The sequence below is a fragment of the Eretmochelys imbricata genome, chromosome 11 (genome assembly GCF_965152235.1).
Source record: "Eretmochelys imbricata isolate rEreImb1 chromosome 11, rEreImb1.hap1, whole genome shotgun sequence".
NCBI lineage: Eukaryota > Metazoa > Chordata > Testudines > Cheloniidae > Eretmochelys > Eretmochelys imbricata.
The window spans coordinates 62,588,956-62,612,929 of NC_135582.1; the positions used below are offsets into that span (position 1 = coordinate 62,588,956).

General features: G+C 42.0%; 1 protein-coding gene and 1 non-coding gene across 2 annotated transcripts in view; both read right to left on the reverse strand.

Annotated features, from left to right (window-relative positions):
* Positions 1-281: 281 nt before the first annotated feature.
* Positions 282-23,974, reverse strand: part of INO80D (INO80 complex subunit D) — a 49,739-nt gene continuing 26,046 nt past the window's right edge. Inside the window, exons 6-11 of the mRNA XM_077829647.1 lie at positions 15,322-15,546; positions 13,104-13,213; positions 10,304-10,437; positions 8,643-8,860; positions 7,910-8,067; positions 282-6,416 (exon numbers count right to left, since the gene is read on the reverse strand). Coding sequence (XP_077685773.1) covers positions 5,248-6,416; positions 7,910-8,067; positions 8,643-8,860; positions 10,304-10,437; positions 13,104-13,213; positions 15,322-15,546 — 2,014 coding nt within the window. The 3' untranslated portion in view covers positions 282-5,247. The remainder of the gene's footprint in view (positions 6,417-7,909; positions 8,068-8,642; positions 8,861-10,303; positions 10,438-13,103; positions 13,214-15,321; positions 15,547-23,974) is intronic.
* On the reverse strand, positions 14,339-14,460 carry LOC144272517 (small nucleolar RNA SNORA57). The gene has a single exon (XR_013347580.1). It is a non-coding gene; the product is annotated as a small nucleolar RNA SNORA57 (small nucleolar RNA).

Here is a 23,974-nt window from a genome sequence, read left to right on the forward strand (position 1 = left end):
ATGAGGAGGTTCTGAGGGCACAGCAGCTTGAATCTATTCTTTCAGTTAAATATGCTGCCACCAAGATGGGGCTTGGAATTCTGGATTCACATCTGATCTGGGCTACTTCAGTTTGCCTGGGGGCTGCGTTAAAGGCTCCTTCGCTGGCAAGCAGAGAAACCAGCCCGTTGATAAAAGCAACTGCCTTGTAGTCTGCCAGCCAACATTGGAGATGAGACTGCAAGTGCAAGAGAAATATTTTTGCTGTCAAGAATATGTTTGTTCTTCAGTGGGAGGGGGCATTGGAAGCTAACTTTTTAAAAAATAGTAGCTTCATTGAAAATTAGGCTAAAGACACACCCACCCATCTCAGTGTATGTCTTCACTACAGAGTTAGCCAGTGTTCTTATTCAGGTGTTGCCCCAACTCCCCTCCTGGGCACACACAAAAACCTTCATGCACAGCTGGGGATGTGGGTTAGAGCTTGTCAGTTCTCCAGAACCCTCCCACGTTCCCCTTACCTCGCTCACGACGACAGACAAGCTCTCCCACAATTCCCTGGGAAAGAATCAGAGCAGCTCAGCTTACTGCAGCACCACCTGCTATGCCCCCAGCCGTTCTAGCAACACATGCAGGGGAGTGCAGGGTGGTTGCTCACACCCAGTCTACACTAGCACAGGTGCCCAGACTAGGATGCCTGGGTTAATTTTGAAGTGAAGGCATACTCTCAAAGGACTAATTTTCCTCTTCCTTGGTGAACTTAGTTTTCCAGCTGGGTAATTCAGCGGTCAGAGAAAGCTTTAACAAACTCCATTCTGTTCTGTGTTCCTGGTTAGACTCTTGCAGCCAGAGCCTTAGCTCTGGTAAATTAGCACAGCTTCAATGAAGCTGATACAGCCATGTTTATTTACACCAGCCGAGAATCTGACCTCTCGATGTCTAAATATTAGGATCATGATCTCCAAAGAAAGCAATTCATGAAGCCAGTAATATAGCTTTCAATGAAGCTACTATTTTTTAAAAAGTTAGCTTCCAATGCCCCCTCCCACTGAAGAACAAACATATTCTTGACAGCAAAAATATTTCTCTTGCACTTGCAGTCTCATCTCCAATGTTGGCTGGCAGACTACAAGTTTCTCAAGGAGGGAACCTAGAAATGCTTATCAAATGAGAACCTGAAATTGCTTAAGAAAACAGGCCTTTGTTTCATTAACCTATGACATGAAACTGGAAAGTCCTTCTACGGCAGAGTCTGGCACAGTAGGGTAAGCAGAACTGCAGTACGTTATTTTTGAACAGATATTCATTGTTAAGATGTGCAAATGCATAAGGCAATCAACAGAGGCAAGGAAACAAACCAATGTCTTGACCAAAGGAAAGGTGGATGATATTCAAAGGTGCTTCTCATAATACAGCAACTAGTAAAGCCACTGGACCAGACTTTAATTTCACCCCCTCTTTCCCATTAAATAGCCAATGGGAGCGGAGTCCACTTAACGCCAGTTCTAAATTTGACTAATAAACTGAATGGTCAAGGGAAATTCTCACATATGGAATATATACATTAAGCGTAACTGCTTTATAAACCAGGTCAGCATCATGCTGTCCCTCACTGGCCTCCATAAACTGTCCAAGCAAAGTTAATCTTTGTCAAGAGTGTAATCTCCACCAATTCTTATGCCTCTGTGCTAAGATCACCTGACATTACATTACTACCCAAAAGGACATTATTGCTTCTAAACTTCTCTGTCAAATGCCTTCTAATTCTTTAAAACCCCACATTTACATAAAGAACATAATTTTTAGTTACTAAACTGGGTTTATTCTATTCATTTCACGTATTAGTGGCACAACAGATACTGATCATTTCAACAAATGGATTGGAATCGCTACACTGACTCTTTGGTGAAAGGGTAATTACTGCTAATTGCTGTATTATAGGAGATGCAACCTGTTCAAGACAGCATGAATGAGAACCATATCAATGGCAGCCCTAAGAACCAAGACAAATCCCACATGGAGCAAACGTATTTCCTGGTGGGAGAGAAGTGAAGTGTCTGGCTGCATAAACCTGTGTTCTTGGGTCCACTACTCATCCCACAACACTATGGTGCTGATCCTGCACTGAACGCTATGCAGGCAGACTCCTGGTGAAGTCAGTGGGCTTTGTGTGGGTATAGGGATCCATCTGTGTGGTGCTCATTGCAGACTTAGGACCTAAAATCAGAACTGCTTCCTTACTAGGATATAACTAATTTAATGAAGTTACACTTCAATTAGATGCGGTGAAGCTGCAACTGGCAACAATCTTGACCATTTCAAAGCTCCGTACTGGAAAACGGATATTCCTTTTCTAACACATGTCAAATGGAACGAACTTTTTAAAGTAGTGCAGCTTTTTTGCAAACTCAATCTGCTCATGAAAAATCTTATGCGGACAATGTTTAGGAAAAATCCCCCACAGATCCATAAAGCTGAGATCTAAAGGGTGAGACTTCCGGAGTCTGGGAATCTGATTTCAAATGGGAATTATGCACCTACATGCTCTTGGGCATCTTGGAAAATCCCAGCCTAAATAAATGATCAGATTAAGAGCCAGATTCTATTCCGAGTTAAATGGGGGTAAATCCATAGTAACTCATCTGGCTAAAAGAATTACTCCATGATTTACACAGATGTAACTGAGAACAGAAATTTGGCCCAAGTGTTTTCTCTACTGGTAGGTAAGGGGAAGTGATGAACGGGTGGGAAGAAGAGAACAGGCTGCTGTTCCATTACACATTTTGATGAGCACGAGAAATATTCCATAAATCAAAATCTTTAAACTAATCAGTAGAACATCCTGTCACACGACATTTAATACTGGCAGATTTAACAATTGATCATTTACCCGTTTGGTAAACTAGGTTCACCCTTCTTTTTCAATCAATCATCTCAATACACTAAAGAAGGTATATTAACACAATGGAAAATAATGCAAATCAAACATTTGTCTCCTCACAAGCATGGGGGGAGGGAAGAGGACAGAATAAAAAAACAAATGTCCTATCAGCTTTTCCTCATTTCACAATTATCAGTGGGCATTCCTCAATCAGCGGGACAATATAGTGGGGTATTGTTAAGCTTCATTTCAATTTATGACATGATTTGAAAACATTTAAATCAGTTACAGACAAACCTAGACCACTCAAGAACACTGGGATTTATTATAATATTAAGCCCTGTTTTACGAAGTATGGGAATAAGGATTTCTCAATATCAAAAACCTGAAAATAAATGTTTCCCCCTCCACGCACATATGCTTGCAATTTTAGCAAGGAATGTACCCATAGGGCTCATTCCTTTATAATTAAAAAAAGGACAAAGCTTTTGAAAAGAAGGGAATGGCTATAACTAGTGGGATATAAACCCAAGATGGGCTGCACCCGGGAAGTTTGGATCCAGATCTCAATCCCTACCCTCAGGAAATCTGGGAGCAGAGGTTTGGGCCCCATCATCACTCACATAAACAGAAAACATAAATTGAGGGAAGATACATTACTCGCCACATACTAGGGAATAACTGAACTCAGTTGAATAATCCCTTGCTCAAAGAAATTATTAACCCTCCTATAATGAAACTGCCTTCAACATGCGGAGAGAAAGATTTGCTTTGCTTTTTCATCTTCTCTCATACGCATCTTAGAAGCAAACCAAACAGTGGAGACTTTTTATAGCCATCAGGTAGGAATTACTTTCACATAGTGGCTAGTTAGAGCCTTATAAAGTCACAGTTTTCTCAAGCACATTCCCCGCCCCCGCCCCTTTTTTTTTTAGGGGGGAGGAGGGAAGGGAGAAGAGGGAGATTAAATGATTCAAGCAAACTCCTTGTGATTTTGTTGTTATTCTTTAGGGAAGAAACAGATATAAGAGGAATCCACTGCCTTTATAAGGAGCTGACATTATGACCAAGGAGACTTATAACCATTTTCAGAAAACAGGCAATAAAAGCAACAAGGTGTTGTGGAGAGAAGGAATTTCCCTATTTTGCTTCAGTAAGTTTGGTTTTGGTTAGTGGTAACCACAAATATGTACCCGCCGGTTCCCACATACATTCAGCTTCACATACAGAGCATCAGTCTCACAAGTGTCTCAAAAACGGTATGGCTCCGGTACAAAATCACTACTATTATAGAAAGAGTCTCAGCAGCAACAGATAGTTTGAGAAATTCCGTTATTTTAAATTTACCAAAGGGGCCTGACGTAGATTTGTTCAAATGGGTAGCATATGGATACATACCAATAGAATTCTTCCAGTTTCAGCTAGGAAACTCCTGCTGTGCAGAGTTCTGGACACAGCCACATTTGAAAAGGCAAACCATCAACACTACAATGCCACAATAATTCAGCACTGGTGGGAATTTCTGCAGGAGTCTTGACTAGACCATTATTTATTCCAGTCTTTCCATTTTCTTGTCTTTTCTCCCTGGGCTAACCTTTGAAACAGCAAGACCGCTCAGTGCCCTGGCAAACAGGTAAAACCTATTTGCCCTAGTCAGTCAATCCCCTCTCTGCTCAATGAACGTAAAATAAAGAAAATAAATCAACATTCAGTAGGAACACTGACCAATTTCGGAAGGGGACACAGCTACTATTGTCTCAGCAGCAGACAAGGAACTGCTGCTCTCCCAAACACACACACGCCCACAGAGGAGGTCAAAAGACTATTTTTAAGGAGTTGTCAGATGAATAATTGAACCATGGTCTTGAGTGCTTCGGTGCACCATTACCAAACCCGAGTGTGGAGCCAACTTTCCATGCCCAGATGCTACCTTTTTAATTTTTTTAAAACCAAGAGACTTTCCCCCACTATAAAAACTTCCTACATGACATGCTAATGGGATGGAAAGCACTGATCTGAACCCTAGGAAACAGTAATGTGCATTGGTAATTTGAGGTATCGTCCCATTTCTAGGTCTTACTGCTAAGGTCAATTACATCCAGTAACTGTGCTGTATCCTTAAGGAAATTCGTGGGGTACGGTGAACCTGCCAGTAATAAATGAGCACCAGTGCATAACTAGCACATGTGAACACTAGAGCGAGGTTCACTAAGGGGCCACCCTGGTCTGTACGGAAGCAGGAGGTTTATTTTTAACCCCCTCTTTTTTAAAAAACAAAAACAAAAACAAAAAAATCCTCCTCAAAGGGAGGGGAGGACAATAAAGAGGAGAAAGAAGATAGAAAACACAGGGTCCCCATCTGCCTGCAGATATGCAGACAGATCAGCTCAGTTAGAGGTGGTGAAGGGAGCAGATGCATTATTGGTAGTAGTAGCTGTGGCACCTGTTACTGTGAAGCCTGTGGGAGGAGCTATGGAGCTGTGGCTAGGCTGCAGGTCCTTAGGAATGCCACTGTGTGAGCTCAGCTGATGGCCAAAGGCTGCGCTGAACTGAGGGAGTTGCTGTTTGGGGGAAGTGGAGGCCATTAGTTCAGCAGAGGCAGGACCCATGCCACTAAAACTGGTCCGTGGTAACCCCGGAAGCACACTGGAGCTGTTGGGGGTCACAGTGGCGAAGGCAGGCTGTGTGGTCTCTGAGTGCGAGGTGGTAGGTGGTGTGGACAGGGAGGTGGAAAGAAGGTGTCCATCGGCACCAAGAAGGTTGCTAAACGGAGAGGGGTCACCAAGATTGACAGGGAGATTTCCCCAGTGAGTTCTGGGGTTCGCCACCCCACTAAGTGGCACCTCCAGCTGTGGTGGGAGCAAGTGCTGTGCCATAATGGGCATCTCTGCTGAGAAGGTAGCTGCCAAGTTATCACCAGAATAGGATGTGGCATGGGGGGATGTGATATGGTCGCTGTAGGGAGACGGCACATGCTCACTATCGTAATGGCTTCCATGGGGTGAGGAGTGCGAATGGTCACTGCTGTATTGCTGTCGTGAGGTGATTAGGTCATCTGCCTTGCTCAGCAGCTGGGCAGAGTGTGGCCTCTGGGAGGCATGGCTGCCATCATGAAGTCCATGAAACTGTCCTGGGAAGGCTCTCTCCCCAAGTCCACTCTGGCTTATCAGAGTGGCAGAAGTAAGGCCAACGTTGGCTGGGGCAGAGAATTGCCCCTGGATCTGCCCTGCCAGGGGCGTAGGTGGGTTAGACAAGGTAGCAGAACGGAGCAAGTTCTCATCCAGCTCCAGACTGGAGAAATTATCATGTACTATACGCCCATTCAACAGCTCCCCCAGGTCCGTGTTAACCTCTCTGCTCAAGGACTGCATTCCTGGAGCTCCAGCACCTGTGGTGAACACCCCTATCCCTCTATCTGATAGCTCCTGAACCGGCACACCGTCTGTCTGTGTAAGTACTCCAATGGTACTCAGGCACTCAAGAGAAGTTACAGCCTGCAGAGCCCGTTCCAGTTCCTCTGCCTCTTCTGTAGTAGGAAGGAGGTCTCCATTTTTACCTACAGAAACAAGAACAACAGAAGTTAGTTTGCTTTTCAGAGATAAGCCTCATTCTGTGGCCCTAGGAATACAGCTATCCAAAAAGTTCAAATAGGATTTCTACTGGAAAATTATAACAAACGTCCAGAATGGTTCATGATATGACTGAAAAAAAGAAATTCACGCTTCCTGTCTTAGTTGGAAAAATTTTTCCAACTGCATTTTTTTTCAGTGTAAATGCAAAATAATAAGCCTTAAACATTTGCTGGATTTACATTAGCCTATAAACCAGGGGTGGCCAAACTGCAGCTTGCGAGCCACATGAGGCTCTTTTGCAGTTGAAGTGTGGCTTGCAGAGCCCCCCGCACCCTCTCATTCTCCACCTACCAGACTGAAATGGGGGAGCTTGGGGCTTCTGCCATGCGGTGGGTTGGTGGGGCTAGGGGCTTCTGCCCAGTGGGGAGGGAATCCAGGGGTTTCAGCCTGTGGGAGGCACCTGCCAGGGCTCGAGGCTTTCAGCCCCGCTCTTGCTGAAGCCCCGAGAACTGGCAGGCGCCTCTCACAGGGCTGAAGCCATGAGTCTCACTACCCTGCTGTGGGGCAGAAGCCCCAAGCAAGCACACTCAGCTCTCAAACTTCTGAAGATTACTGTATGTGGCTCAGAGGATCAGTAAGTTTGGCCACCCCTGCTATAAAAGCTTAAATATCTTTTCAAAGCGTAATGCCACATAGTACTAAGATCAGTCTACAAAGTACATTTTGCTTATTATGTTATAATAACTACTTAAAAATGTGGATGGTTTTCTAAAAGACATGTTCTACAAATTAATTCAGGGAAGTTCTGAGGCCTTTGTCATACAGGAGGCCAGACTATATGAACATAATGGTCCCTTCTGGCCTTGGACTCTATGAATAACCTAAATTTTATTAACAGGATTAAAATGCCAAATTCTGATATCACGCCAGCTCAGAAAAGTGACAAAAAGTGCAGCAAGAGGTTTCCAAAACTCCTGGTTGTTCTCTTCCAAGCCTTTTCCCACCCTTAGTGGGTGCTGAAGTCAAACACACAGAAATTCAGATGTATTTCAGCTCACGAGCAAGTTTCACAGGTATTTTTTTAATTTCTGTTTTCTTTTGATAAAAAGATAGACATTGATAAAATAGGGTTGTAATCCCAGTCACAGAATGTTCTCTTACTGAGAATTTGGTTGATTAAATCGCAACGGTCAGCGACATGCAGACGAGCACAAAATCAATTATTAAAATGTTAAATCCATCAGGACTTCCGTAGCACTAAGTATACAAACAAACAAATAATCACACATGCATGTCTTCTAAAACATGCTCTTCTTAGAGGTCATGTATAAGCAGTGGGTTGAATGTGCGCTCTTTGTCTAAATAGTTCTCTTCCCTGCAAGAAAGCAGGTGAACCCTCAAATGCACATTTTAGACTGTTCACTTCCTCACCTTACTATTTGTATTAACTTTCACATAAATTAAAACAAAAATGTACCTTCAAAGAAATCAAAATCTTGCAAGTCATCAGGCAGCCGTGGTAGGACATCAGAGAAGTCCTCCTGATTCAATTCCAAGTCATGTGGAATGTCTGTGATTTCATTGGCGATGTCATCGGGCAGCTCATCTGTACTCAGCTCCGGTGTGGAGGGGCTCCTGGAGAGACAGTGTTAGTCACACTCTTAAATCCTGATTTCTCACTACTGCAGCATACTTTACGGAGGGTCTGTTTCAGTGTCTGCTCTCTCCCTCCTCGTCCCCCTACCCTTTTTATGTTTTAAATCAACAAGTGGAAAGACTGCCTTTTAGACAAGTTTCATTAAAAAACTGTTCAATTTGTTCTACTAATGACACTTATAAGTTGTGCATCAGCAACAAAACATTTTATCCATTTAACCAAACCTTTGTTGAGATCTGAAATTAACATTTTTGAATTTTTCCTTTCAGCAATGACAGAGATACAAGACACTTGAAGATGTTCATTTCAGTTCAAACACCTAACAAATTTGGAAGGTCAAAATAGTAAGTGGTGGAGAAAAGAAAAAGGAAAGTTCGCCCTTCCTCATCTATATTTAGCAGACCTAATTAAGCCCATAAAATTGGAGCTGAGGTGTGTCCAGCTTTCATTGATCCATACTCCGTACAGCGTACTGACTCTGCCGCCTTTTCCTATATTTCATTTTTTAATTAAAAAGTTAAAATAAATAGAATGCGGTGTCACTGGCACTGACCGTATGTGGGAGATCTCCACTGGCAGTGAGATGCTGGTGGGCATGCTGAGGTTCCCTTGGGGCACTGCAGGAGGAATAGGTTTCTGGGGCCTACGTGGTCCCCTCCTTCTCTTCTTCTTGTGTTTTTTGGTAAGTGCAGGTGGCTTCGTTTTTTTCCTGGGTTTCCTCTGCTGCTGGTGCTGAACTTTACGGGAGCTGTCCCCTCTCAAGAAATTATCCTTTTGGAGAAAGAATGAAGGAAGAAAGGACACATTAGGATCCAATGCAACTTTCTTTTCTTGCCATTCCCAAACATTGAGACATAAGGTGAGTGAAGAGAGGATCTTTCTAACCGCCAGCCTGCAAATCCAAGCATGGATATGAAAGCCAAGTTGCTTCCTCTCCTCCTCCTGCATCATCACGGAGAACAACGAGCACGTACGTTACATCCTTAGTTACACCTATGCAACCTCTCTGGAGGCAAATGGGGTTGCACAGGTTTAATCGAGGGCACAATCTGAGATGTTTATTACTGGTAATAATGAGTGAGAAAGAACGAACCCAGCTTATTTCTCCGATCGGGTTTGCAGAGCTGGCAGTCAGAAAAAAATCCCACACTATTTGCATCACCGAGGTACAGCAAATATGGAAGCCCACAGTGTCATTTTTAATGACTGTGTCAGAGTAGAACCACAGTTTAATGCACATAAACTCCAAAGTAAAAGATTTGGAACACCCCAGGTAAGTATTAAAAGAATGAACAATATTGGGGTGACCTGGTGGCAAGGATTTGTGCAGCTAGGTGTAAACCAGAGTTCTAGTCACGTTCCCACTGCTGTAAATGGCCGAGAGCACTGAAGAGACATAGTAAGTGCTGTAGGACTGAGAATTGGCAGGGGACGCAGGTGCACAGCTGCAGGGCCTTGTACTCCTGAAGAGCAACCCACGGGCCAATTACAAAATGAGCGCCATTTTACAGGCTCTGAAGCAAGTTGGATTCAGTCTTCCATTTTGATTATGATGGTTGTGACACAGGGCTTTGATGTGCCAAGCAAAGGAAAAAAGGGGGGACAATCTTCAGGCCTCTGATAGGGACACTGAGGATTTACCTGGAGAGAGAGAGAAAAAAAAAATGGATTAAAACTTTAAGGGTCTGTGTTACACCAGTAAAACACAAAGGGAACCTCAGAGTTAAAGGTGACCCAAAAATATTTTTGAAAAAAATGAAATGACAGGGGCTAAGAAGCAGCGGGCACATAAATTATCCTAAAAGTACTGCTTTTGGGGGAGGTAGGTGAAGATCAGAAAAATCAAGGATATTGTCTCACGTTCCACTGGTTCCCAGTCTGTTGTTATGCTCCAGAATACACCATGCTGCAGGGTCATAGCTACTGCGATACCACAGTCATAGGCAACCTTACATATTGCAGCCTGACGCTCTCTCACTAGGTTTTACTATACTATGATTTTATGGAAAGGTCAGGTCAATTTCTATTTTTTAGGATATCCCCTTCCCCTGCAAAAAAAATGTATATTTAAAGCTATTTTATACCCTTTGGGATAGAATTCTGGGGAGGGAGTGGGTGTAAAATAGCATAGCAGTTGATAAACCCAGGCCAGAAATACAGAACTCCTGGTGACCCCAACTTGTTGGAACAGTTACAGCTGTGGTTTATACTTACCATTTTTTTGGCATGTTCTTCACACAGAGGTGTCTGGTGTGTAATGTCAAAAACTGGCACCGAGCACTGCTGTCCATCTGCAAACTTGGCTGTGCAACTTGAGAAGAGCTGCTGAGAACGGTTCAATAGGATATCTATGCGTTTCTGGGTCAGGAACAACACACCAGATGGTGATGGAGAAATGCCAGTATGATAAAAATCAAAGCCTTGCATTCTACCAGTCCATCAAGATGTTATTTTTAATGAATATCTTAACTTTGTTATTTAAGTTGAAAGCTAGGTACGGCTCAAACCCAACTTTTCAAGTAAAAAATTGCATTAATGCAGCATTGCTAAGGATTTTATCATTTGTTATGAAGGGTTCATTGATGCAGCTATTTTGCTAATGAGTTCTTAGGGAAAAAAAAGGTATTTGTCTTGGAGACTCAATCAATAGTATCAGTTTGGAGCACTGTAGTCAACAGGACTATTTCCTGCTGACTGTCCCTATTAAAACATAAAAAAAAGAATTTCTTAATTTCATCCTTTAACATAATTTTTGGTATTTACCTTTCTTTCTCGAGAACACAAGAAGTTTTAAGATCCTTCCTGCTCCTCTGAAAGCAGATATGTAATCAGACTGAAAAGGTCAATTAAATCTAAACTGAAACTTGTGTTTTCAGACGTTACTGAAAGTCAAATACGTATTTCACAGTGGTTTTTTTCTTTCTTTTTCAAATAACGTTAGCATCTTTCCTTCTGCCCACAGTAGTTCATAGTCAAACTGCTGCTAGCATCATAAAAGCACAGGGCTGGAAGGGACCTTGAGAAGTCATCAAGTCCAGCCCCCTGAGCTGAAGCAGGACCAAATAAACCCTGACAGGTGTTCTTAAAAACCTCCAACGATCGAGATTCCACAACTTCCCTTGGAAGCTTATTCCAGAACTTAACTACCCTGATAGAATAAAAAAATATAATATAGAACAACAAAGGAAAAAGGGAAAACCTAAGATTGGATAAGGCAGGAAACAAGTATCTGAAAATCATGGAAAGACTATTTTCATTGTGGGGGAGAGGAGTGAAGGGGAGAGAAAAGCAAAATCAAAACATTCTCCACTTCTCTGAACTGGACTTGACACATTGCAGAATAATATTTTTGTGGGACTGGGGGAGTGGTTGTATTTGTATATATGTATACATATATAATATACACACACACCCTAGATCCTTTGGGTGCAGAGCTCTTTTGAAAATCTGACCCCATGTATCTAAGCCTTGTAACTGCCCCACATTTAGGCTCTTGTTCACAGAAATCTGTATTTTTAAGATATAAAATTAGAAATCAGCATTGTATTTTGCAGCCATTGCAGGGACAAGTAACATGTCCCGCAGAGCTGCACTACGTCTGTCGGGGCCAAAGTGCACCATCTAATACCCACCCCCATCTGCCTTATTACCTGAACTTTGCAAGGCCTCACAAAACTGTCAGCTCCTTTCAGATACAGACAAAGACGCAGCATAGTAAGTTACAAAAGCCAATTAGCTCATCATGCACAAGCCTCAAAGCCCTTTACAATGTATTGGTACCCTCATTTTACAAACAGAGAAGATAAGGCATAGAGAAGCAAAGCAATCTGCTTAAAGCCAAACAGCAGCCCCCTAGGCCTGACTGAGGGCCCTTGGAGACCTGGAAGCTGAACCCAGATCTGCCCAGTGTGCCTTCCACTGGACCATGATGTCCACATTGGATAAGACTGTCAGTGGCCACTGATAGCTTTTGATTTCAACTGACATTAATGTATCTTAAAAATGTATAATAATAAGAGCCTAAATGGGCCAGGAATAGTCTGTGATTTCCCCCTCTCAGAGGGGCTGGTTTTAAAAGCTTTTTATGGTAACTCAGTTTTACACCCAGCATTTTAAGAGACTTTACTTTTGTCCTGTCCATTTAGAGCTTTTCTACTCTTTGTGTTCATTCCCCCACCCTTATCATTTTGCAGCACTCCTTCGGTTCCAAAGGGGGCTGTGAATTCACACCTATAGTTCTGAGGGGAGGAGGAGAGGGAAGAAAGCTTCGAAAAGATGCAAGTGGGTGTTTCCGGTAAGAAAGAATACTTAAAATAATCATTAAAAAAAATCATGATAATAATCAGCCTCTCTAACCTTCAGGTTCAGATATGGAAGCTGGTTTTGACTCTTACTAGGTTCCCCCACACATACACACTTTTTGAGGAGAATGCTACGCCTCCGCAGATCACATTTCTTTAAGGTTTTCCTGAAATCCCACGCATTCACGTACAGGTTCTTCCTCACCCAGAGCTATGTCCTACGGACTTCTCATTCTTCCCCTGCACAGTCTCATTTAGCAATGCAGGCCATTAGAACCTTCACCATTCATGCACTCTAGGCTACCACTTTACTCCACAGTATTCCTAGTTTCTGCAGACACAGCTGAATCCTGTAAGACCATCCAGACATTCTATGGAAAGCTACCACCCTGCACAAGAGCAGTGCAGAGCACACCCTCCCATTGAAGAATGAGATCATCGGTAAAGTTGCTGACAGGCACCACGCTGAGCTCCGGGGGTGTGTAATAGTATAACTTTGACAAATACCAGTACCTTGAACTGTGGGTCTGCTCTGCCTATTGTGAATAGATCACGCCCCGCTACCTGTAAGGAGACAGATACAAAGCCAAAACGGTTCTGGAGACATTCGCACATAAGTATTTCTGATACAGCATTATCTGTCAAGCTAAAGAATGAAACTTTATCAAGGGTGTTTCCTTGCTCAACGAGCATAGAGAGGAGTAAGAGGATACGTTGAAAACAATGCCTGGTGAATGGAAGGGCCTTGTTAGTGCACTGTTCACCCTTCACAGTTCCACTACACGTTGTTGGTTCTGCATCTCTCTGCTTGGCTTGGTTTGTGCTGAAACAAAAAACACATTACAGGATGGAGTTTAAAAAAAAAAATCCACTGCAGCAGATATCCTGGCATAACTGTAACATTAAACATGACAAAGTGAACCAGGACACTCTGGATACATCTCTGTGGTTTACAGTTCACATTTGTGTAGTTATTTACTCTCTAGAGCTGGATACAGGAAAACGTAAACAAGGGGCAAGGGTAACATTGGTGTAACAGCATTACAGAATGAGGCAAGCAAGACTTCCTCACAACTGTTGTTTGTTCATAGCATCTGACACAACCAGGCCCTGAACCTGATCAGAGACTCCAGGCATTCAATGCAAATATTAAATGACAGAACCCAGAGCTGCATTCTCACTGAAATCCACCTCACATGCAGAAGGCTTGCACAAGGCCTATGCAATGCAGAAAGGTCCTATGTAAGACCTCAAAATAGGATTGGCCCTTTGCATGGGGTGAATTTCACCTTGCATGCATATTATTCTCAACGCTGATTGAAAGTTCTTTGCAGACATTCCAGCTACTACCCTTACGGCTTCATCAGCTGTTTTAAGCTAGATCACAAAACTAAGCAAAATAATTTTAGTAAATATTATCATCCCCTAAGGCCAACATGCAATATTTGGAGTCACAAAATCAATTCAGTTCCTACACTTCATGAAATTGGAGCAGTGACTATAGAGCTCTATTATTTTGCTAGACTACCCCTGATTTTTCATTCACTTCTAATTACACAACTAATCTATTTGCTACAGATTAGATTTTACTTAGGTTACCAAATAATCTGACCAAGTTGCACTGAATTAACCTAATAATTCTGGCAAGGTTTATCACGTAGCTTAAGTTGGAAGACATTTATTTGTGTATTTATTTTTAAAAGTTCAATTAGAAACCATTTAATAAAACTGAGGTTCTGAGCTATCCTTACAAAATAGGAGCCTTTTCTTCCAGCCTCAATGTATCCCCCATCAAAAAGCAGAGCCCTTAGTCCTTCATTACCCCTCCAAAGGATCTTAGAGCACCCCCATGCAGAGTGCTCTGTGTGAGGAGGGTAGAAGCTGCTTTAAGCCTACTCCAGCCACCTGCCCCCCGCACCCATAATTCTCTTGAGAGTCCTCCAGAGCCACATGCCTTGGTGAGTGAGGATAGAACCAAGCAGAGGGAAGCTTCTGGTGCCAAAGACATAACACCAGGATTTGCAAAAATATTCTATACAAAGCAACTCCATGAATTACAAAAACTGGAGGGATGTTGACATTAACGAAAAGGAAATCCCACAGAAAATAACCTTCAGAGTTGTTAGAGGATATTTGTTTCACTGTTGAATCTCATTTAATGCTAGATTGAGTCAAATCTAATAAATTATGAGAGTGTCTGATGATATGCTAGAAAGAGGTAAAGGGAACACAGACTTTTTTAAAAAAAAGTCTGAATTGCTGAGGGAATTTGCAGAGAGGAGCGTATGTTTCTGTAAAGCATTTAACTAAAAAAAACCCAAGACACGTGGGGTGGGTGATCAGTTACAATGACAGAATCAGTAACAAAAAACAGAAGCTAAAATACTCCGGGTGAAATCCTGACCCTAATGAAGTTAATTAGAATTTTGCCGTTGACTTCACTGGGACCATGATTTTGTCTTAAGGAATTAAAATCGTGGGCGTGTGTTACTGAACAAATGATGGGGGGGAAGGATAGCTCAGTGGTTTGAGCATTGGCCTGCTAAACCCAGGGTTGTGAGTTCAATCCTTGAGGGGGCCATTTAGGGATCTGGGGCAAAAATTGGGGATTGGTCCTGCTTTGAGCAGGGGGTTGGACTAGATGACTTCCTGAGGTTCCTTCCAACCCTGATAGTCTATGATTCTATGATCCATCTTCTACACTGCACAGCTGAAAAATGCCTAACCTTTTAAGAAATAAACCTTGCTTTAATTTACTGTACTCTACTGATAGACCTTTTAATGTCAGGAATATTTTGCCTTCCACATCCAGGGTCCATGTGGATATTAGGTTGAAAGTTCAACATTTCAGCTTAGCCTGCTTGTTTCACTGCGGATTCTCACCCGGCCCTGCCTACTTCTGCAGGCAGGTTGGCGTGTGTGGGCTCTAACCTGGTCCAAGTGTATGCAGCTCTTCGGAGTTCCTGTATCAGTCGCCCAGCACACTCCGGCTCCCTGCTGGCCGCATGCAGCAAAGCTCTCCGGAGCGTATGCCGGCATTTCTTCTGACGAGATTCTGCCCGCTCCAGGCGGCAGAGGTGCTTATATTTCTGCTGAAAGTAAGTGCAAAGTTGGGTCACCCTGGAACTCCTGCTATCTGCATCGTCGTCATCTGACCTGTGAAGAGAACACAAAAACAGATGGTCTTTTTCAAAGAGAAACAAATTTATAACTCTCTCAGAATTATTCAACAAACATCTTTCTTCTAATTCCACACATAGCTAAAGGCTAAAAATAGCCAGGGATATGTTCCCTAAGAGAAACTCAACCAATTCAAACGGTGGGAATCCCTTTAAATTTTAAAAGGTATTTAATCTTCTTGGTATGTCAATATTAGAGATTACATCGATTTATCTTTGAGTTTGAGACATCTAAATGTCTGGAACTTGCTGTTAAAAAGAATATTGTTAACCTTTATTTACTGTAAATGTCTCAGCAAATGAAGTTACAGCTTGATTTAAGCTGCAATTATGGAAAAGAGAAAACACTCAGTGGAAATTGATGGAAGAAAGGTCATGCCAGAGAAATATGGTTGAATTCTAAGAACACAGTACCAGACAGTTGACCTCTCTTCATGGATGATTTTACTGGGTAAACTTTTTTCTCCCATTTCCCCAAAAAGCTGGCTCCAAGTTCTGCTCTAACCTGCCCTGGGTTTACATCAATGAAATTCCAGTGACTTTAATGAAGTTACTTCAGCTTTACATTGCTACAAATATGATTAGAGTCTGGCCTCTGATATTTACTACCCAAATTGACAGGCACGTATGTTGTTCGCAGTGTTACTGTAGTTGTGTTGCTTCCAGAATATTAGAGAGACAAGGGGATGAGGTATTTTCTTTTATTGGACCAACTTCTGTTGGTGAAAGAGACAATCTTTCGAGCTTATGGTCTTATATAGCTCTGGAGTGAAATCCTGGCCTCACTGACTGCAGGGGCAAAATTCCCATTGACTTCAGTTGGGCCAGCATTTCACCCCTGGTGAATGAGAATAACGCCAAAGTCCACGTAGAGGCACCCACCTGTACCTGAGATGATTTTTTTCCCTTTGTCTTTAGTACATTGGGAAATTTTTTAAGTAGTAAAACTACAAAGCTGATATTAAAGACCATTGACGACTTCCCTGTTATGTGCTGTAATTATGAGATACAGTAAAAATCACACAGCTATGCATTAGGTATTTAGTTAGAAAGCAGAGTTTACTACAGCGTTAATATACAGGGTAGTGAGAGAGTGATCTGGGTAGGCCTATGCAAGAAACTGAGTAGAAGCATGAATGGGGAGCACGCAATCAGTCAATCCCCATTTACTCAGAAAGGTTTTGCTTCTTTTAGTTTCTTTTTCTAAATGGCAAAGGACACACACCATAAAAATACCCAAACCTGCCAAACATGCTCAGTAGAAGTAATAAAAATCATCACTGGGACTTTTTTAAATCTAGGATCTCTCATGGTACCAAGCAGTCAGCTTCACCCTGATAACACTCAGCAAAACAAGGTTTATGACCAAGGAGCACTGGAGTGAATTTACTTCAAATAAGATATTCTCTCTTCAGTCTTCTCTGGAGCAAATAAAACTTGGCAATTTTTGCTAAATTTACCAAACCTAAAGCAAAGGAGTTAAAAACTGAGGTACAAAGTGCAGAGCTTGATCAGCAAGATCAAATACATTGAAATCCAAATCTCTGAACAACAAAGCGTATTGCAAAACTAGTTAAGGACAGCGTAGATGCTGACCATCAACTGCAATATTTATTAAATAAAATAAGATCCAGAAATGTCAGAGTGGTAGGTGCCCCCTTAGAGAAGGGAGTTCAAATTTAATTTCTTTTATGGAAACACTTGTACCAAACATTCTCAGTTTACATGTAAAAGTTCCTCTCCGTTTGGGAAAGCCTACTTAATACCCATCAGAAAAGCCCGTAAAAACTTCCAGGGAGGACGCACGATCATAACAGAAAAATAAATCCACCTATCTATTTTTATGAGAAAAACTGACCAGGTTATAACTTTCCCTATTAAATGCAATGCATATTATTCCCAAGAAACAGACATTACAAGAACTTAACCAAATATATCCACTGCTAATTAATAATTATATTAACTGATAATATTTTCAATTTAACAGTATCCCTTAAAATATTTAGATAATGATTATAACAAAAATAAGAATGCAATGAATGGGTTAAAATATCAATTTGATCTATATACAGAATTGCATGGCTTTTTAATTATTTTCTTTCTTTCTTTTTCTTTCTATTTTAAACAACAAGCATGGGGGAGGAAGATGGGTGGGAGTGAGTAACTTCTCCTTATATAAGGCAGTCAACACAAAAGTATGTAATACACACATATACTTATAAGCTCCTAATATTTATATTACTTAAAATAATATTATTCACAACCGACCATTAGCCTTAGAGAAAGGAAACAGTCCACGTTAGAAAGTGAAAGTGGTTTTGGAAACATTTTGCTTTCTGATGTGAGTGGCCTTCTTTCAGAGAACGTCTTTACAATTATAATAAACCTTTGACTCACCTCCCATGCAGCTGAACGTAGAAAGGTCAAAATATGTATAACTCCTTTTGACTGATGAGATGATTCTGAAAATCACAAGTTAAGAGGCACACAGAGGCCCAGAAAGCACTGCAGGAGTGGCTCTTGTACTTGCTGGGAGACAACCAAGTTTTAAATACTACTTAGGACTTTCACTTTCAAGCAAGACTAGCCAAAACATATTTATACATCCCAAGAGACTTTAAAACTGCAGTCACTTCCACCGTTTTTTGTGTCAAAATTCAAAAACACATTTTATTTTCACCCTTCTGTGATGAGCTGTTTAACCAAATTACACTTGATTTATTCTCATTAAGCATGTGTAACAGAGTACTATGAACCAGGATTTAAAGTCTGCCATTTCACTTTTACAGTACTGCTGAAACTGCACGGAAGTCTTTCAATGAACAACCAAACATGCCGTCTTTCTTAAATAAGTGAAATTGTGACGGCGTAGACTAGGCCCGGAGGCCCCTGCCATACTCGTCCCAAGAAAGGAGCAGTGGAGAGGTCCTCCAAGTAGGTTAGAGTGGTTGCAAGGGAAGCAGCCAATCAGAGAGGCTGCAGGGAGCAGCCAATCAGGGCCTAGGAGGGCCTTATAAAAAGGAGCTGCACCACCAGAGACAGGCAGTTCCTTGCTGGAGCTAGAGGAATGAAGACAGTGTCCCTGGCTGGCCAGAGGGAACTGTAGCACAAAGGACAGCTCAGTGCTAGTAGGGACTAGGGGAGCAAGGAAGCGCTCCTGGCTGGCTGCTGGGCCTGAACACAGAAGAGCCCTGAGCTAGGGTAAGGCGTCAGTGAAGGCTGGGGCTGCAGGGAAGTGGCCCAAGGAACTGAAGGCAGTTTTGCTAAAGAGACACAGTGGTGTGTGGCTGCTATTCTTAGGGTCCCTGGTCTGGGACTTGGAGTAGTGGGTGGGCCCAGGACCCTGCATAGGCTACTGGGGAAGGGCCTACAACTGGACAGTAGTAAACCCCTAGAAGAGGACCGAACTGTCAGAAGGCCTAGCTGGAACCATTGCCTCCAGGGAGGAAGCCCTGGGGGTATGGCCCGATAACAGGGCCTAGACTGATTTAAAGACCACGGCCACACCTGACCAGAAGGGGGTGCTCACAGAGATGGGTGCCACGCCATTTACAGGCATGTTCAACGGCACGTACAACTCAGAAGTGTTTAACTCTGAAGGAATAAATGTTGACTGTCTACCATGAAAAATGAAAACGGCACTACCCTATAGAAAGGGAGAGCAAACAGGTGGTGTACACCAATCCAGTACTGCTAAAGTCAACAAAGGGAGCCTCGGAGAGTCCATAGTGTAAAAAATGTCAGACTGCTGGAAAAGGTATCCAAACTAGTTTCGAGGGAGGTATCTGATTTTAGGAGAGCCAATACTCAGTAATCCAACATACGGAATGTCCTCTGTTTTTAAAGTACTGTGATAAACAGCTTCTCTTCAAGCCAATGAAAAGTTCCTGACTTGAGATTAGAAGTAAAATTGATGCATATGCTATAACCCAGTGGTTCTCAAACTGTGGACCCTTTATTGCTGAGAAACAAGAAATGTGGAGTTGGGAGGAGTCCTTAAGATAGTTCTCTTTCATGAGGCAGCATTCAGAATAAAATGAGCTGGAAAAACTAATAATCTCAGCATTACCACTGTAGAATCTGCAAAAGACGACATAGGCCTAACTGCATTCTCTCCATATGCAGCCATACTTTGCCAACTGAAGCTCTATGATGGTTGCTATTGCAGCTTCTGAGGAGAGTTTTAGTGAAGACTCTTATGTGGGGGTAAAATCTGGCAGGGGAGAGAACAGGGCATGCCAAGTAGCATGAAGAAACAGACAGGACAAAGGTGACTTTCTCTACAGGGTTTGCCATTAACTAGCTTAGTGTAGTGACCTCTTGGGAATTATTTGCAAAGGCACCACACTACAATGGAAGGTGAAAATATACAAGTATTTTTTAATTGGAAAAAGTCGTCCTCCTATCGGAAGTAACAAACAAAGGAACCACCCTTTGTACTGTTATTCTTTACTACAGAGTAACCAAGAACCCTGCTCTTCCCTCAAGAGGAGATCTGGACTATGGTACAGGCTAGCAAAACACAGCTGTTAAATAAATATATAAATAAAATCACTCCAGTGTAATTCTTTTGAACATTATAGGAAAGAATCTTTAGAATCTTTCCACTCTTCCTTCTGCCATTTCTAGTACCTCTTTTTTTAAAGTGTAGAGGCTGTATTTATTTGGTGAGTTTTATTATATGTTATTGCCATGCAGTATGCCAGAGGGACGGTGTGAGGACGAACACTAATCATCTCATTTGTTTGTTCTGTTTTTTAAATTCCAAGGAAGTACCTTGGTGTCAGAGGCTGGCTGGCCCTTAAATAATTAAATCCCATATAATTATATAAAAATATAATTAAATCCCATTCTGCAGACTCTGCCTTGCCTGTGACCAGACAGTTACCCCGCTGATGGGTATGATGGAGACTTAATTATAATTCCTGATCCCTGCTGTGGTGGGATCAGAGGGAGGACTACTGAAACAGAGCCGTGAACTCAGTCAGGAGACCCAGGAGAGGAGCAAGAGAAGTTCCCTCACTCTGGGAAGGGCCTGATAAAGTCAGGCTGGAGAAGACCCACTGGTGAACAGGACAGGCCCTTGGGGGCCTCAGTCAGGACCTAAAAGGAGCAGGAAGATCCCTAAGGTAAGCTGCCAGAGTCCCTGGGGATGAAAAGCAATGGGGGAAACTTGCTGGAAAGCAGCAGCATAGGAGAAACTCTGCAAGGCCCACACATATAGGTAAAGAGCAGAGAACGTCAATGTAGCCAAAGAGGGTGGGAGAATGATTAGTTTGGATTTATTTGGATTCACAGTTGGATTTTTGTTACACCAGAAGGCGGCTTCTCCTAAGAAGTGTCCTGACTGGAAGACCAGGCCATGGAAGATCCAGCAACAGAGAGTGACCACTGCAGGGCTGAGGAAGCTGTCAATAGGGGTTCTAGAGGCAAAGTCCCTTGCAGCATCACATCCTGACACTAGTGGGCACTATGGCAGTGGTTGCAACTGTACATGCTTTGGTAGTTTCAACACTTCTGCAGCGCTGATGGCTGTAGGCTCACTTTTGAAGGCTACTATCTTTCTTGTGAACTGATAGCTATGATGGAGAAAATTTACTTCCCATTGCTTTCAGTGGCAAAAACAGTCTATTCTGACCATTTTAGACAAACTTCAATATATACATTGCCAACAAAGTTGTTCAAATCTGGATTTTGTTTTAAATAAGCTTGTTTTTCCTTTACAAGCAGATGAGGGCCAAGGTCAAATCATCCATGGTGTAGCTTCAGGGAGGGCAATGGAGTTGCAAGCAGGGACCACTCTGGTGTTAGTAGTTGTAGATGAAGATAAAGACTGTTCATGTCTCACCTCCCCCAGGAACCAGTGTTCCGATGAAGAATTTTCCCCGGCTGAAACAGGTTTCCCAGCAAGTCAGTTACTCTTGATCTTAACTCTAGTGTTGCTAACTCAGAATTTTATCAGAGAGTCTTGCAATATTTGGTGTTTTTCTTCAAGGCCCTAGACCTGAAGTCCTGTGAATACACCAGAATCTCAATTTTCATTTTAATAATAATAAAGTAAGTGTATGGCCCCCATGTTTTACACACAAGCTTCAGAATGTGACCCTGCAGATTAAAAAAATAGAAGGCAAACAAACTCCAACTGTTTTATTTTCAAAATCTCATGAATTTTAAGCCAATATCATGATTTCTGAATGCTGAGCCATACCATCACTGAAAACTCTAATTGAACATTATAGAGAAATTTTTCCCTCAAGGAGAAGTATTGAAAACAAGCCAACCCAGTAAATGCAGAATTGCACTCAAAGTTAATCACTTGCTTCTATGGGTACGTCTACACAGGGTTGGAAGGGACCTCAGGAGGTCATCTAGTCCAACCCCCTGCTCAAAGCAGGACCAATCCCCAGCTAAATCGTCTCAGCCAGGGCTTTTTGAAGCCTGACCTTAAAAACTCCTAAGGAAGGAGATTCCACCAACTCCCTAGGTAACGCATTCCAGTACTTCACCACCCTCCTAGTGAAATAGCTTTTCCTAATATTCAACCTAAACCTCCCCCACTGTGATTTGAGACCATTGCTTCCTGTCCTGCATCAGCCACCATTGAGAACAGTCTAGATCCATCCTCTTTGGAACCCTCTTTCAGGTAGTTGAAAGCAGCTATCAAATCCCCCCTCATTCTTCTCTTCTGCAGACTAAATAATCCCTCACCTCTCCTCATAAGTCATGTGCTCCAGCCCCCTATTAATTTTTGTTGCCCTCCGCTGGACTCTTTCCAAATCCTTCTTGTAGTGTGGAGCCCAAAACCGGACACAGTACTCCAGATGAGACCTCACCAATGCTGAATAGAGGGGAACGATCACGTCCCTGGATCTGCTGGCAATGCTCCTATTTATACAGCCCAAAATGCTGTTAGCCCTTCTTGGCAACAAGGGCACACTGTTGACTCATTTCCAGCGTCTCGTCCACTGTAACCGATAGGTCCTTTTCTGCAGAACTACTGCCTAGTCACTCAGTCCCTAGTTTGTAGCAGTGTATGGGATTCTTCCATCCTAAGTGCAGGACTCTGCACATGTCCTTGTTGAACCATCAGATTTCTTTGGTTAGCTTGCTATCAATTTGAGTAGCTATTTAAATTAGTAAGGCAGAGTCACTTTAACAAAACAAACTCATCCATGGAAAAGTTTAAATTAATATATACTCAGAAACAGAGAACATAGTGCAGAATGTCAAAGTAGAACAAGGAATGGATGTTTACTTAATAACAATCTTTACTGAAGCTTGACAAATAGAAATACAATTTTGAAAGATTGGAAACAAGAAAATGTGTCAATGTTTATTCATAAACAAAATTAGAAAAGGTGCTGAAGAGTAGAACTCGGCAGATTAAATAGAAAAGTAAGAGTTGCAAGTGCTGTAAAAGAATTGATCAGTTATGGTCAATGAAGAGGGCGTTTTAGGTGAAGTGCACAAAACGTTAAATGAAATAGAAAATGTCAATTAAAGTTCATACTTTTGATCAACATATGAAAAGAACATGGAGGATTCAGCGAAAGAAAAACAACCAACCAACCCAAAAACAAGCCAAGACTCAGAAGCTAATGCGCAACCCCCTTAAAAGGTGAAAAAGAAAATGAGATGTAAGTAACGTTCCAATCCAATGTCAAGGAGGGGGAAGAGTTCTTTGATTGGACACTTCACCTTTTTTGAAAGTTATATTCAGTTTAAAAGATTAACTGGAAAACTATAGTCAGAATGGAAGTATGTCTATTTGATCCCTCATGTTATGTTCCCTAATAGCCAGGCTGTGAGGAACAATCACCTGAAAAAAAGCTATACCATAGCTATATTTTAAAAATATTTGTAACTTCTATGAAAGCTCGCTGTTTTTCTGCCTAGTGATCCCAAAAGGGCAACCGACTTTCATGCCAGCTAAAAAAAAGTATATTTTTATTTGGGGAAAAGGAATGTTAAAGGGATGTTTTTGGTCTGCTGATTGTCACCAAAGTTTGGCGTGGTGAGGGCATTCACCATTCTCTCAATTTTGATCGCAGCTTTGCCGTTCACCATGAAGATGCCTTTACAAATTGGTATGGTTTTCTGCAAGCTGGTGTCCTAGCCGTTCAGTTTTGCAGTTTTAAATAACACATTTGCAGGGGCACTGAAGTATTACCACCACATCCATCCATGTCTTTTGGAAGAAAGTGCAATGCTTTTAGACACAAGAAAAATATCTGGTTGTGTACTGAAACTGAATCATAATATAGAAGCTATAACAAAACTTATCAAGGCTGTGATTTCATTTTTTGATTAATATGGCTCAAGCTCCTTTCTTCTAGATTATCTCAATTTAACTACAGTACTCTGACTTTACTCTCTGCGTGCTAAAATGACATTAACAGAGACAT